The 16,168-nt window shown below is 42.0% G+C and overlaps 1 protein-coding gene across 1 annotated transcript in view; it reads left to right on the top strand.

The window, feature by feature from the left end:
* Positions 1 to 7,085: 7,085 nt before the first annotated feature.
* CACHD1 (cache domain containing 1) overlaps positions 7,086 to 16,168 on the top strand; it is a 138,794-nt gene continuing 129,711 nt past the window's right edge. Inside the window, exon 1 of the mRNA XM_053392171.1 lies at positions 7,086 to 7,719. Within this exon, the coding sequence (XP_053248146.1) occupies positions 7,477 to 7,719 (243 nt within the window). The 5' untranslated portion in view covers positions 7,086 to 7,476. The remainder of the gene's footprint in view (positions 7,720 to 16,168) is intronic.

Below are 16,168 nucleotides of genomic sequence, written 5' to 3'. Positions count from 1 at the left end.
TATTGTCTTACTTCTCCTTTGTTTTTATTATTAAGTTTACTCTTCTTTACACAACTGAATTGTGGTCATCATGGTTGGTGGGATCTAATGCAGCTTTTTAGAATGCTATGACTGCCCACTCCTGACCAAACTTTGGTATTCATTCACCAGCTAATCCACTCGAAGCCTTCTCCTCCTGGAGGAAGTTGCTAAGCAAGTCATTGTTATTGCTGCTAATGCCTTTCTGAACTATGTGGTAGTCTGGCACAGCACCAAGACTAACACTGTAGCTTTGGCTAATAATTATTATCTAGAGAAGAACGTGGGAATTTGTGTGTGCCTTTCTTGGTCTTAGTGACACAAATCTGCGGTGCCTCTGTTTTGTATCCAGTACCTTTATTCTGTACACCTGATATGTGCAAGCTGCTGGGACTTTCTCCTGCCTGTGTTGATGGTACCAATAGACAATGTGGGGATTTGGAGAAAGTGTGTACTAGGTAAAGGTAAAGGTACCCCTGCCCATACGGGCCAGTCGTGTCCGACTCTAGGGTTGTGCGCCCATCTCACTTAAGAGGCCGGGCGCCAGCGCTGTCCGGAGACACTTCCGGGTCACGTGGCCAGCGTGACGAAGCTGCTCTGGCGAGCCAGCACCAGCGCAGCACACGGAAACGCCGTTTACCTCCCCGCTATAAAGCGATACCTATTTATCTACTTGCACTTAGGGGTGCTTTCGAACTGCTAGGTGGGCAGGAGCTGGGACCGAAAGACGGGAGCTCACCCCGCCGCGGGGATTCGAACCGCCGGCCATGTGATCAGCAAGCCCTAGGCGCTGAGGTTTTACCCACAGCGCCATCCGCGTCCCTAGTACCTAGTGTGTACTAGTACGCATATAATACTAATTTTGTTTTGCTTGTTATTTAACCCAAGTCCTACAGTGTTGTTGATTTTTTAGGGTGACTTTTTGGTAGCATCCAAGTTGGAATGGGTATAAAAAGACATGTGGCATCTTTTAAATGATGTGGGGCTTAGAAAATATATAAACAATTTTATATCCCATGAATTTCAGAAAAAGAGTTACACTAAACAAGTTTAAATCTCTCCCAGTTGAAATCAGTAGGACTTAAGGGAGTTTAACTGTGTGACTTTGATAATATCTTTCAGTACACTCAAAGGTAACTCTGTGTCCTTGCTGCACAATACATCAACCAAAAACATAGCACAGGCAATACATAGGCAACTTCACACAGCATCTAAAAGCTAATTGTAATTCATACTCAGTATGTGTCGAGAGATTTTCTTTCAAGCCTTCCTTCTTTCCTACATTATTCTCTTCCCCTTGTTTGTAGCAAAAAGAGAGGTATGGCTGCACATCTCAATCAAATTCAGTTTATAACAATACTCTCAAGGAACAGCCTGATTTCTTAAAATGGTCAAAGTCCTGCAATTCTAACTGTTGTTTATGATTATTGGACTATTGCGGCTCTCTAGGAACACAAACACATAAGGAGATCCCCGCTCCATCAGGTCAAGGTTCCATCTAGTCTAGCACTCTCTTCTCACAGTTGGCCAACCAGATGCTCATAGGAAGCCTGCAAGCCAGACCCGAGTTCAGACAGCACTCTCCTCACCTGGGATTCTTAGCAATTGGTATTCGGAAGCATACTGCCTCTGACAGTGGAAGCAAAACATAGCCATCAAGGCTGGTAGCTGTTCCTTTTGACTTCTATGGTTACACTCAAAAACCATCTCACATTTATGGTATAGTAGATATTGCTGATGAACAGCTTATTATTAGCATTTCTATACCACCCTTCATCCAAGAATCACAGGGCAGTTTACAGTATAAAAACACAACAATACATTCCATAGTAATAAACAAAAACAGTACCCCCTCCCCATATTTGGCATAGAAGCTGCTCCCATTAACAGAGAAGTATTCACAAAGAGGGCATGAAAAGGGCGTTAGAGAGTGGCACAACGTATAGGTGTTTCTGTGTTGACGCCAGCAACCTTGAAGCCAAGATGGGGGATTTTGAGATCCTGGCAATAAAAAAAGCCTCCCACACATTTTTATGTCCTTGTGTTCATTTCCCAGCTTTGCGTGATCAGTGAACTCAGAGTAGCATACCTGTGGTTCCTATGAGGTCACCTCTCCAAGTACTGACCTGTAGACCTGTTGAGTTCAAGTAGCTGGTGGCTTCAGGCCACATCCTCGATAACCATAGACATTATGGGAATACATACCCGGTAACATTCCTCAGATGAAAGTAGGGAAATTTCTCACTCCTCCAACTCCTCCTCGACCCCCATATTTTTGTGTTCCCTCCTTCGGCGGAGCATTTCCTATCAGAAGAAGTACAAGTGCCGCTGCCACTACCACCAGTGAGGCACAGCACACATGCCCTCCACCGTCTTGAGGAAACCCCTTAATCCCAATTTTATTTTATTTTATTCTTTGGTAGATATACAAAAAGAAAAACACACACCAATACAGTGGTACCTCGGGTTAAGAACTTAATTCGTTCTGGAGGTCCGTTCTTAACCTGAAACTGTTCTTAACTTGAGGTACCACTTTAGCTAATGGGGTCTCCCACTGCCACACGATTTCTGTTCTCATCCTGAGGTAAAGTTAACCCGAGGTACTATTTCTGGGTTAGCGGAGTCTGTAACCTGAAGCATCTGTAACCTGAGGTACCACTGTAAATGATTCTTAGAAAGGGGCAAGATTAGACACAGACACAGAAAGTGTTTTTAATATTAAAAAAAAGAGATTCCTCCTTTCTTTCTGCCTCTCAGAGCTGGCATCTCACTTGGGGCTGGGCCTTGGCGGCAGCGGCCGCAACCTTACCTCCTCCTTTCCCGCTCTCCAGCAGCTTCTATGAGCTGTCCAAGGGAGGAGGCTGGCAGCAGGGGTCATGGAGAGACAACAGGATGCTGCCTCGCAGCCACTGCTACCGCCATCGTTGCCGTTTAGGACAAGCGCTGGCTCATTCTCCTCCCTGAGCTTGGCAGCAGTGGCACTGGCGGGGGAAACAGGGACATTCCGGGATCTAATCAGAAGCCAGGATGGCTTTCGTAATTCCGGGACTGTCCCTGGAAAATCAGGACACTTGGAGGGTATGTGGCATATCAGAAACCGAATGGAGCAAACTAAACTCTTTTTAAAGCAAAACTTGTTTGGGGATTAGGGAAGCGAGCCAATCAGCAACAGGCGCAGCCAAAGTCTGCTTGTAACTTGCAAAAAAGAAAAGAAAAAGAAAAGAAAATCTCTCCAAAACTGAACTGTGTTATTGCTTTCCATGATTAAACTCCAGGGGTGGGGGTGGTTTTGCAAGTTCAAAGTAGAAGCTGGCTGTGCCTGATGTTATTTGGTCTGTATCACCAAAAATACCCTCCGCTGATTAGGGAATCAGGGCAGATTTGAAGAATGGTTGGACATGTATCACTGGAAAACATTAAATCCAGCCCCAGTATTCTATATGCTGTAACTGTCTTCACCCTGGTGTTACCTGATGCATACTGAATCTAAGTATATATTCACAGTGCAATCCTATATATTTCTGTTCAAAAGAAATCCCATTTAGCTCAGTGGTTCTTATTCCTGGATAAATGGGAGGAAGATTGCAGCCTTAAAAGACCCACCTTGCAGCTTACATGGTTCATTCCTTGTCTTTCATTGCAGCTGTGAATGAGGATGACATCTGCAAACTGTGCCTCTGTGCCTATCTAAATATATAGATGTGTCTATATATGGCATCTGAAAGCTGTGCTTTGCATTCACTTTTAATGGGGACGGCCAGGTATGTTTAAGGAGGAGATAATTAGTTCATGTTCTCATTAGCTAGCAAAACTAAAAATCTGTGATAAAAATCTGAACTGGAGAGTGAGTGATAAGTATTCTAATCCTATTTGTGGGAGAAGGGAAAGAAAACCAGCTGGGAATTTATCTATCCACATTTGCAACTCTTTGTTGTTTTAATTAAGTCTAAAAGAGCCCATATTATGCAATTTAGAAGTCTGTTGAAATACATATATAATTGTAATTTTAATTCTGTGGTAATAATCAATGAATTGCCATTTTAATTATCTGGCAACAATCAACTGAACTGCTAATTGAAAGAATTAACCAAAGGGAGTTGGGGGGATAGGGGATGCCATATGCAACTGTGTTAATTGTTAATGAAATATCACTGTACCTTTAATGCAGATATAAGATATCCCCTATTTTTAGAAGAAGTATGTTCTAAGCAGGGTCTGGTCTGGATCTCATGGAATGGCAATTCTATCTTGAAGAGAAGGAATAAGGTTTCAATTTTTCCTGGCACAAAACTGCTTACTGCTCAATCCTGAGTTACACCTGCTGGCTGAGGATAGGATCACTCCTAAATCCCCCTGTACAGTAGAGGCAGAATATACCGTATACTGGCCCTGTGAATCTATGTTGGCATGGTGACATGTTTGTGCTGGTGAAGGCACAGCATTATGCAAAAAAGAAAAGGTGGTGCAAGTGAAAACATTCTTATTAAATTAATGGAGAACCCCTAAGGGGACTCTGAGCTCTATCCAACAGAGGATAGGATTCCAGCTAACTCTTCACAACTATGGCTTAATAAGGAAACACAGATCTCACAAATCTATGCCTATGACTACAGGAACTTAGAATGCACTTCAGGGGACTTTGGTAAAGGGGAGCTTAGCAGGGAGGGAATGTATTAAACAAAGGTGTAGGGGTACTTAGTAGAGAGGGAATGTGTTAAACAGCTAAAACTGCTCCTGGTATCAGACAATTCGATCTAAGTTTATCAATTAGTTGGTTTTTAGTAAGGAGTGGCATTCAGGTGAATGTAAGGTAGACTTCCGCATGTTTACTCAGAATGCGGATAAGATGGAGATAGTAGCCCATGCAAAGTGCAAATCCCCTCTCTCTTGCTCTTTGACCCTCTCCTCCCCTCTGCCACAGCAAAAACTATTTCCTCCCCCACCTTTCACTGGATGGAACAGGCTCCTGCAAACCCCGTCTCTCACCCTGTGACCCATCCGCCACAACACCCCTGTCCACGCAAACCCAAGACTCCACTGTAACAGACCCATGCAATGCAGACGTCCTCTCTTGCTCTCCTAGACCCACTCTCTGCCTGCAGAAAAAATGTGCTCTCTCAAACTCCCACTCATGTTCTTGCTCTTCTCCTCCCACTGGACCCACCCACTGCCTGCAGTTTGGAGGAGGAGGAGCACAAAAATGGGAAGGAGGTGTCCCATTTGAAGTCCAAATGGAACAAGGGGCACTTTTGTCCCAAAAAAGGGATGATCTCATTCTAGGGATGAGTGGCAACCCTAAGTTCCATATACTTAGAAATTATGTAACATTGTGGTTTGCAATAGAAATAAATTATAGCAAAACATTTCTTCATTGAAGGAATGTTCTCAAATGAACAGCTACAGGCAAGTGTCCTCTCATCACCATGCCCATCCCTATGTTATAAGCATTGGCCCAAATCCAGATGAACTTTGTTGTGATTATAGTCTCATAGTACCCAGGGGTGGGGTGGGGGAGTTAAGGATGGCTTTCAGTGAACTCTCATAAGTAGCTTGAAAGCTGAAATGAGTCCCAAATATAAACTTAAAGGTTGGTAAGGGAGGCGCTTATTATAACCCAAATATTATATATAAAATGTGAAACAAAATTAAGAACTGTGGTCCTGCTGAACTAACTTTCAGGAGGGTTGCGCAAAACAATCACAGAGAGTTTCTTAAGGTCAATGAAAAAAAGCAACACAATAATTATGATGAGTAAATAATACTATTTACTCAATGTGCTACATTCAGAAAGAGCTACTGGGAACCTGTTTTATTTATTTATTTTATTGCTGGGCAATGGCTGCCAAACTTGGTTATAAAAACACTAGCTTGGGGTGTAGGGTGGGGTAATTTATTACTGCCAGCATTTACTCCAGTGAGTAGATACTGTACATCTGAAGGGTTAAAGAGGCTGCTCTACATTATTGCAAATTATTTTCTGACATCCCAGGAGACTATTTTACCACTTGGATGTCTAAGAGGTGTGTCCCCCCCCCCACCGAGGTTTTGGCCTATCACATTCTCTCTCTTTTAAGTTGCACATCCCAAGACAGAAGCTGTCACTGTTTGTTGCTAAATCAGTTAGACTTTTACATGCACGCCTGTATTTTTTTTCCTGGTGCTTTGTAAATGTTTTCTCAAGAGTAGGCCACCTCTTGTGAAAATGCGTGGAGCATTTGAAAATGTTCACCTTTCAAAAATGAAATATGCTTACAGAATATTAAACATCCCAGTGCAGTTTCCAGGTTTAATATACAGGGCAGTTATTTTTTATGGAAGAAAAAACAGTGATAGTTTTAAACAAAGATAAATTTATTATGCGTATAGCTCCAGGCTATATATATATATTGAAGCCCAGCTAAAGCAGGAACAGGCAACACCATTTTTTGTATCCTGTTGTTAGGGAAAAGGTCCTAGAAGGAAGTCTGGCACAAAGAGTGCTGCGAAAGATTTAATAACAATGGGGTGCAAGGGGGGGCAGGGGATCGACAAATATTATTAAAAAGCATTGAAAGTACTCAATAAACTGAGGTTCTGCCCTCCCCACCACCACCAGCCCGCCTCCGTGATTTCCCAAAAATGATGGGGTGATCCTTTAAAGATGAACTTGTTTATTTTTGGCATAAGCTTTGTTTGGTGCAAAGGATCCAAAATGATATCCTACGTTCGCTAGTAAACAAAGGTGGTTCTCCCTCCCCACTTTTCAATAGTTTCTGAACAGTGGGCTGTGATATGTTCTGCAGATTCTCGCAGCCCAACAGGTGAACGCTTCGATTCTGGAAAAGCTTTGAGAGGACCCGGCTTTCCACAAACTGCACTGGTGATGATGTGGATTGGATGTGTTTGCTGGAAAGTTTCTGAATGTCTTAGAGGGCGGGGAGCAGTCAGCGGGGAGCGCGCGAGGCTTTCCCGGACTCTCGATTCCAATCCACACATTGTTGTGCACAAGAGCCTGCGCGCAGCTTGGTGGCACCAGACACCTCCCTTTCCCCCTCGGTGACTCCAATCCCGGCCCTGCCGCTCCTGCTCCTCTCTCTGTTCCGCAGTTTGCCGCTCTCCTCAGCCGCCGCTGTTTTCAGTCGGCAGCCGAGGCAGAGCTCCCAGTGTCCCCGGAGCTGGAGCGCAGGCGAGCCAAGGCACTGGCTGCCCGTCTCAGGGAGTAATCGGACGCGCGGCTCTGCTCGGCCGACCCATTCCGGCTGCAAAGAGGTCCGCGGAGGGCTCGTGCGCTCGGCGGCCCCTGCATGGAGGCGTCGGCCGCTTCTCCCCGGAGCCCCGAGGCGTAGCGCCCTCCTCCTCCGCCGCCTGCAATCCCACACCGAAGTTTGGGAGGCGCTCGGGAAAGTTTGAGCGCCGCGCTTTACGCACGGCGGTGGCCACCGTCCCCAGCAGGGCGCTCCAGAAGTCGCCCCCCGCATCATGGCGAGCAGGCCGGCAGAGCTGGAAGAGGCCGCCCGGCCGGCTCGCCGCTCCTCCGGCGGCACGGCTCCCCCCTTGCGAAGGGGCAGCGTTGGCCAGCGGCCCCTCTGGGTTGTCTACATGGCGCTTTTCTGGAGGCTTAGCGCCGCCGATTCGGAGTTTTCCATTTTGGACGAGGCGCAAGTTTTAGCCACTCAGATGAGGAAACTGGCCACGGAGGAGCTGGGGGTTGTCACCATGCAGGTAAGCTTCCCTTCTCCCCGGCGCTCTTTCCCATTCTTTCCCCTGAATTCTTTCCCTCCTCCTTTCTCTCTCAGCTTCGCTTACTTCTTCCTGGTTTTCTTTCTTCCCTTTCCCTTCATCCTTTCCTTCCTGTTTTTCTCCCACTTTTCTTTTTTCTCCCATTCCAACCCCCCCCCGCTCTCTTTTCAAATCCTGTCTTCTACCTTTTCTCCCTTCTCCTCTCTCTCCCCCAACCCCCCACCAGTGGGCTGCTGCTTGTTTATCTCCTCTGCCTTTTTGTTGCTTAAAATTTTGCTTGAAAGTGGCACCCCTCCCCTCAACTTGCAGGGAACTGGAGTTTTTACCCGCTTAGTGGCGTCCCTCGCTAGATCTCCGATGTGGAGCACCACGCTGGCTCTCACCGTTGTTGTTGGGGCGGGGGGCGGGTTAGGCAGAAAGAGCCTGTGTTTTCTCACCGTTTGCAGACTTTTGATCAGAGCAGGCTGCTGAATCCTTTCATATAAGAGCATCGATGAATGTTGAAACATGATCCGCTGGTTTCAGGCTGTTGCCCCCCTGGGCAGAGATACTTGAAGGAGGAGGCTTGGAACTGGGTTTTCTGCATACTGTGTGTGTGTGTGTGTGTGTGTGTGTGTGTGTGTGTTGTGTGTGTTGCTCCAAAGACCTGCTTCATTTTTGAGGTAGCTATGGAAATCCTTATCTTTGACAAATCCAATTTTGGCAGATTTGAGAAGCTTGAATGCTTCCAGCCACTTAACGCTAGGGTCGTAATTAGTAGCTAAAGCCAGACTACTTGGAAGCAAGTAAAATGAGATTTGATTGTTGACTAGCACTGCTTTCTCCTGGATCTTTTTGTGTGTGGCGGAGTTCTTTTTAAAAAGAAAATGCATTAGCAGGACGATGATCCTATGCATGTTTTCTTGGAATTAAGTTTCATTGAGTTCAGGGGGCCTTATTCCCAAGTAAATTAGGATAAGAGTGTATCCTAAAGCTATCATTAACATTTTCTCTTAAAGTTGCCAAACTGCTCAATAATTTTGCTGGGTAGAGGAAGAGAGAGCTCCTCCGTTGAAATATTTTTATTTAACATTTTAGAATTTCCTCCCCACCCCCAATTTTCAACCCAACAGCTAGGTAGGAGAAAAATACTAGAAATGTATCAGAAATATAAATGGAAATGCTGAGAGGATTGGTGTAGTTTTCTCTTTTTTTGCGAAAAACAAAACACAAAAAGCAGTTTAACAAATTTTTAGTATTTTAACTCCTGAAACGCATTTCCTGGCACTGGGTAATTTGCCCCAGTTCAGAAAGAGCGAGATGATTAGCAATTATAGTCTATCTCTGCCTTTGTGGTTGCATATTAATGACAGTTTGACTATTGTGCTTTCTGTAAAGGAGGCTAATAGCTGTGTTACAGCAACCAACTGCAGCCTCCCCTGACAAAAGGTGAAATTGGATCCCCAAACACACTGCAAATGCGAGGTAGGGTCAGTGGCAAAGGCAGTTTTAAAGCCTCCCAGATTGAAAAGGAGACGCTTCATGGAAGCAGCAGGGGTCTGTGCCCAAATGGCCCTTTATCTTCTTCAAACTGGCTCCTTTCTACTATCTTTTGAAATATTATTGTTTCGGCTCCCTCCTAGGGCTCTTGGGCTTTTGTTAGAGTTTCTTTCCCCCTCGTTTATTGTAAGAAACAGCACATTAAAAATGACTATGCTTAACAAGGTAGATAGTAGTAAATTATTGATATACTGAACTACGGAGAATTTAGAAGTCACTTCCCTTCTCCCACAAGAGCCGATGGCACATTTCTCTCCCTGTGTGTAATCTGTAGACTCTGGGAATACTGTTAAAGGAAAATGCTACTATACCATTAAAAGAGATGCTCTCATTTTACGAACTTCCCCCTTACTGGTACATGCCTATGTATAATTATGTTTGTGCAAAGTGGTCTTTTCTTTCTTTTTTACATCAGGGCATGTAAAAAATGCATTTGCATGCATTATTTGTCATGTTAATTCTTTAGCTTGTTGGGCGATTAAGTATCTGTCACTAAGAATTGTGGCTTTTAAAGGTTTATTGGCTTCCAGAAGAAATGTTTGATGCCCATACTAAATATATTGTCTTACTGTTTACTGGGACGGGTGAAGCTAGATGCCATCAAGACAGTAAAGCCAGAGATTGGTAAAAAAGAGAGTGGTAAAAAAAAAAGAGTTCGTTGTTTTTCATTTGTTTCAAACTTGCCATGGTTTCTGCAGAGACTTTACTGCAGAAGGAAGTTAGTGTAAAAATACGGTACTTAATTCAGAAGGTGGTGATTTTGTTGACTTTTATGTATAATTTAGCTGTAGATACTGAAGCGTGTTTGTTGTCTCAAATATCTGCAGTCGTAAATCTGGTATAATACAGAAGATCTCTCTATGGTCCTGTTGACATCATCAGGTGTCCATAGTAATTGGGAATGTGTCAAAAAAGAAACTAGAGGAACAGTGAAGGACCTTTACATATCCTAATTGTTGTGAGTGGGTATCTAGCAGTGGAGACAGCAGGAAGGAGGCCTAAAAAATCAGAGACCAACTAAAGGAGATATGGGGAATGACAAGGACAAAGCCCAGAGAAGAGAGAATAAATCAGGGCGAGACTGCAAGTTGTGATTGTAAGGTGGTAGAATTTGATTTCAAATGCCTTAAATGATTGATCAGAAGAACTGAAGGAGAGTGAAATGTTCTCCCTGACAATTAAATTAAGGAGAGAGAAGGGGTTGGAGAAGTTGAATAGGTGATTCTGGGCTTTGAATAGTTCACATCATTATGTTTGGAGTAACAGGACTGTATAAAGAGGTGACACCAACCAGAGCAATGTGAAAATAAGAAAGCGGGTAGCCACTCCCAGGTTTGTGAAACCTAATGATGAGATAATGGAAGGGGCTATCTGTATTTCAGTTGATTTGGAAGGGAAAACAGTATTTCTGTTCCCTGTGAGTGGGGTGGCAGTGAGATGACGTATCAAAAACGTTTGTCAGAGATTGACTTGAGTATATTTGAATCTATGGGAATTAGTTAAGATTGCCCATGAAGGCTGTGTGAAGAAGCAACCAGCCTCAGTCCCCCATCGCCTACAGAAATGGTCCCCACAAAGGGAGAAGGGATGAAGGAAACCTCTAAATCTTGAAGAAGCTGCAGGAAAGGTGAGAAGGGTAACCAAGGGTAACCAATGTGACAATCGGCCTCAGAAGACCCTGTAGTGGGTGGTTGTGTGCAGTAGAGAGCATGATAAGATTCAGAACTTTTGTTAGGTGTTTCTGAATTTCCTACAGCATTCTTTTGCTCCTGTTCCTGGATTTTCATTTACTGCTGATATGTTTCCGTCTTCTGTGTTTTATTCTTACAGTTCTAATATCCCTTAATGTGAAATGCTTGAAGTTCTTATATAAATGTAACAAATTCATCCCAAAGCATGTTTGATATGGAGACATGCACCTATGTATAGTTGTGGGGAAAAACACACATCTGTTGCGCAGTGAGTGAGGTTAGTAGCAGGAATGCATTGATCTAAACATCAGGATTGTTTTTCATTTTGTATGGCACACAGAATTACTTGTAACTGAAATGTGGATTTAGGGCTTTTAATATAGATAGATGTGTTGATTTGCATTTAGTATAACCTGAAGCGTATGTAACCCGAGGTACCACTGTACTGCTAATGGAATGGCATGGCTTTCATTTTACAAAGAATGTGTTTCGTCTTTGATCAAAAAAGTTAACCAACCAACAAATGTGTGGTCTGAATTTGCATGGTTACAAATATTACACAAAATGTCTAAAGGACCCTTCATTTTGACCATTTGGTCATATTCTGGTACTCGCTGGAATAAATAATCTAGAATATATAGACGTTTAATCAGTAGTGGTTTTTTTAGTATTTTACTGAAAGCTAGTTATACTTTCCTTAACCTAGTCTCTAAAAGTTGTGTTGTGGTTTATAAATGAGAAATGCTATGACTCAGAAAAAGGTAATACATTATACCTAGGGTCACATCCAGTGTTAGTCATACTCAGAGTAGACCTGTTGAAATTGATATGATTTTTCAATTCATTTCAATGGGTATACTCTGAATAAAAAATATGTGTAAGGTAACATCCTAAGGCCTCAATGGTATACCTGGTATATAGGAATTTGGCCACAATTGTAAGGTATCTTTGTATCTTGCTATACTTTTTGTCAGGCTGTACTGGTAGGCTGGTTCTGAACTGTTTGCTTGTGTCTGGGAAATTGGAATAAATATGAAGTGACTAGCAATATCATTATTGGGGGATTTGTTTCCTGATAGACCAGTGAAATAACCTTACCAGAATTGGAATGAAACCTTAAGTACTTTTAGCTGGAAGTGAAACCCATTGAGCTCAGTGAAACTGCCTTTTGAGTAAATACGCATAGGATAAGACTGTTAGCCATTCCTATTTGTGAATTCTTTGAAGAAGGAGAAGCTAGTTCATGCATGTGTACAGTATACGTCACTTGAACACTAAATACTTATTTTACATACAAGAGACTCAGCCAAAAAGTGTGAATTGTCATTATTATTTATTAAATTTCTATACCAAAGATCACAGGGCAGTTCACAATATAATAATTGTGTTTGAATTTGGTATTGGAGGATATAAAAGTACTGTTGATGATGATTAATCGCTAATAGAGTAATGTGCATGTATGTGACCTTGTCGTAAGATGCAAACTAGGTGTTACATGGAAGATGCTTTTATAAAATGAAAAAGCACATTGTTATGAAAATCAGGTGTGGGAGGCTTCCAGCTTGATAGAAAACTGTGTTAGGAAGGCCTTCTCTTTATGTTATGTTAATTGTTCTGCTTAAAATCCACACACCCCCAATTGGATGGATGGAAAAGTAACTGTTTTCCTCCATTATTGAGTGGAAAAGAACCAAAGGAGACCGTTCCTAAATCACAGTGGAAATCTTGGGGTTGGGGAGGGGGGAATTAGGAGACAATTACATGCATTCTCTGTGCATTATCCAAGTTGTTCCTAAGATAATTCTGTTCATTCCCCATCATGTATCCACTGTACCTTAGTATTTGGAGATATGTGTCTTTGTCCGTCACCCATAACAAGTGTAAGTTACAAAATGTCAAAACATTTATCATGTTAGTGTATTATAATTAGTACTGTGCTGAAATCTGCCCTCCCAATTTTACAAAAAAAGTTTGTGAAATAGGTTTTAAAATTTTCTTATTCTTAGGACACATTAGAATTTATGTAGGTTTTGAGTTTTCCTTGTTATTGGGAAGTGGCCAAAGACAGTTGTGTTTGGTTTTCCTTTCAATAAACAAATCTGTAGGCTGCCTGCACTTCCTGATCTGAAAAAGCCCATGGGGGGAGACGTCTCTGGATATCTCCCTCTGGACTTTAATTGATGTGTGGGCACCTGGGAAAGCTGCAGAGGGGAAATTCTGATTCAGCCCACAGTGATGTTGTACTTTGGCCACTAAACACCATATAATTAAAATAGGAAAAGTAAGTGTATCATCATCACCCCAGCTCTTGATAGGTTTCTAGTGTTGCATACCCCTGATCTGAGAGGGGAAGGTCAAAGAGGTTTCTTGGCTCTGCATAGCACGAAACATCCTCATGTTTTGTATTTAATGAAGCAAAAACAGGCTTAAAATATGCAGGGGTCAGTGGATCACTTCAAAATTGGGAGTACTTAGTAATTGGATGAGGCATTGTGCTAGCTGAAGGTTTAGCATATGAAAAGCTGCTGTTTTGTCGAGTAGAAAAATTCCCAAGATTGTTTTAACACAGAACTGCTTATATAAAAGTGAATGTGTCTGACCGCAAGGAACACCACAAATTAATTGTACTTCAGGCTAAAGCAGGAGTAGCCAATGTGCTGCCCTCCAGATGTTGCAGGAATACAACTTCCATCATATTTGACAGTTGGCCATGCTGGCTTGGATTGAAAGGAGTTGGAGTTGAGCAGCATCTGGGAGATGATGCTACATTGGCTACCCTAGTCTAAAGTAGGACGACCAGATAGAAAATATAGGATTCCTGTACGTATTAATAGTTGTGCAGAAGAGGGAATTTTAGCAGGTGTTGCTTGACCTGCAAGCAACACCTGCAGGTTTCTCCTCTTGTATAGCTACTAAAGGTGCAAAGAACCTTGCTTGGCCATCTTTGCCTAAAGGCTTCTGCCTTACTATTTATTGCATTATTTACACACTTGGAAAATTGTTGAAGCTAAAGGAAACATGAGAGGGAAGAAAATTCCCCTTCCTTCTGCTCTGCTTTGTGTCTTTGGCAGTGCTTTGGGCTACATTATCTATTGGCATAACTCGGCCTACAGAGAATTAAAGCATTTGTATAAAAGTCAAATTATTCTAGTTTCACCAGACAGTCGGGCTTTGTCTGTGGCTTATGACATGATGGTGGAAAGTGATCAAATAAATGTGATTTGTTAAAACAATTGACAAAGGGATCCCAGCTCTAATTATGTAGAACAAGATTTAAAATATTAATTAGCCCTAAGTTTGACAGAAACACGTTAATTGTTCTGCTGGTGTGTAAATGTATAATCTGGTGTCACTAGGGCACACATTGCTGTGGTCTGCTTCATAGTATATATATTTTTTTTTTATAATATTTTTTATTACGTTTCTTTCCTAATTTTATACATTACAATTTTATACATTACAAACAAGGAGTTTACAAGAAACCATTTTTTTTTTTTTTTTAACAAAAATCCCAAATTGGACTTCCCCACCCCTTCCGATTCTGCGTTCTTTATATTAACAATGTCAGCAATTTGTTACCTTATGTCATACCTTATTGTAACTTTTACATGTTATGTATCTATATTCAATGTATTATGTCAGAATTTTTATACCTTTAAAATAAACGTAACATGTTCAATTTCATATTATCTCCTTTTCTCTTTTATCACTTAGTTTACTATTTACTTAATCATAATTGCTAAAGCGTATCATTTTCAAATCATGCACCGTCTTAAGATTCATACAGTTTGTAATACTTTTGCAAGTAGTCTTTAAACTTTTTCCAGTCCACCTCAATTGTTTCTACATCCAAATCTCGGATTCTGCCGGTCAGTTCAGCTATCTCCATGTAGTCCATCAACTGCGTCTGCCATTCCTCCAGCGTGGGTAAATCTTGTGTCTTCCAGTTCTTTGCGATGAGTATTCTTGCTGCTGTACTAGCATACATAAACAAAGTTCTGTCCTTCTTTAACACTTTCTGGTCTACCATGCCCAACAGGAAGGCCTCTGGTTTCTTGGGAAAGGTATACCTAAATACCTTTTTCAACTCATTGTAAATCATTTCCCAGAAAGCCTTAACCTTTGGGCATGTCCACCAGAGGTGAAAGAAAGTCCCCTCTGCTTCCTTACACTTCCAACATTTATTGTCAGACAGGTGATGTATCTTAGCTAACTTGACTGGGGTCATGTACCACCGGTATATCATTTTCATAATGTTTTCCTTCAAGGCCGTACTGGCCGTAAATTTCATTCCGGTGTTCCATAACCTTTCCCAGTCTTCAAACATAATGTTGTGTCCAACATCCTGCGCCCATTTAATCATAGCAGATTTAACTGTCTCATCCTGTAAATTCCACATAAGCAGCAAGTTATACATTCTAGATAACAGCTTTGTCTTTGGTTCTAACAATTCTGTCTCTAGTTTCGACTTTTCCACCTGGAAACCAACTTTTTTGTCCATTTTGAAAACCTCTTGAATTTGAGCATAATGTAGCCAGTCTCGCACCTTATTTTTTAGTTTGTCCTGGCTCTGCAACTTCCAATTGTCTCCAATTTTTTCAGTCAATTCCCAATATTTCGGCCAATAGGCCTCCATATTGGGTCTTTTTCGGGCCTTGGCCTCCACTGGTGATAGCCACCTCGGAGTTTTACTCTCTAATAAGTCTTTATATTTCATCCAGACTGCAAAAATTGCTTTTCTGACAATGTGGCTTTTAAACAATTTATGTGCTTTAACCTTGTCGTACCATAGGTATGCGTGCCATCCAAAAGCATTATTAAAACCTTCCAGATCTAGGACATCGGTGTTTTCCAACAAAAACCAATCTTTCAGCCAGCAGAAGGCTGCAGCTTCATAATACAACCTCAAGTCCGGCAGGGCAAACCCCCCTCTTTCTTTCGAATCTGTTAATATTTTAAACTTTATTCGGGGCTTTTTGCCCTGCCAGATAAATCTAGATATATCCTTCTGCCATTTTCCAAAGCAATCCACTCTGTCCACGATCTGTAAGGTTTGAAACAAAAATAACATTTTCGGCAACACATTCATTTTTATAGCTGCAATTCTTCCCAACAAGGAAAGTTTCAATCTTGACCAAATTTCTAAATCCTTTTTAACTTCCAACCAACATTTCTCATAATTATCCTTAAATAAATTCAAA

Source organism: Podarcis raffonei, chromosome 6, assembly GCF_027172205.1.
Source record: "Podarcis raffonei isolate rPodRaf1 chromosome 6, rPodRaf1.pri, whole genome shotgun sequence".
In the NCBI taxonomy this organism is placed as follows: Eukaryota; Metazoa; Chordata; class Lepidosauria; order Squamata; family Lacertidae; genus Podarcis; species Podarcis raffonei.
The sequence above is the reverse complement of the archived record's forward strand: the minus strand, read 5'-3'. Positions and strand labels throughout refer to the sequence as shown.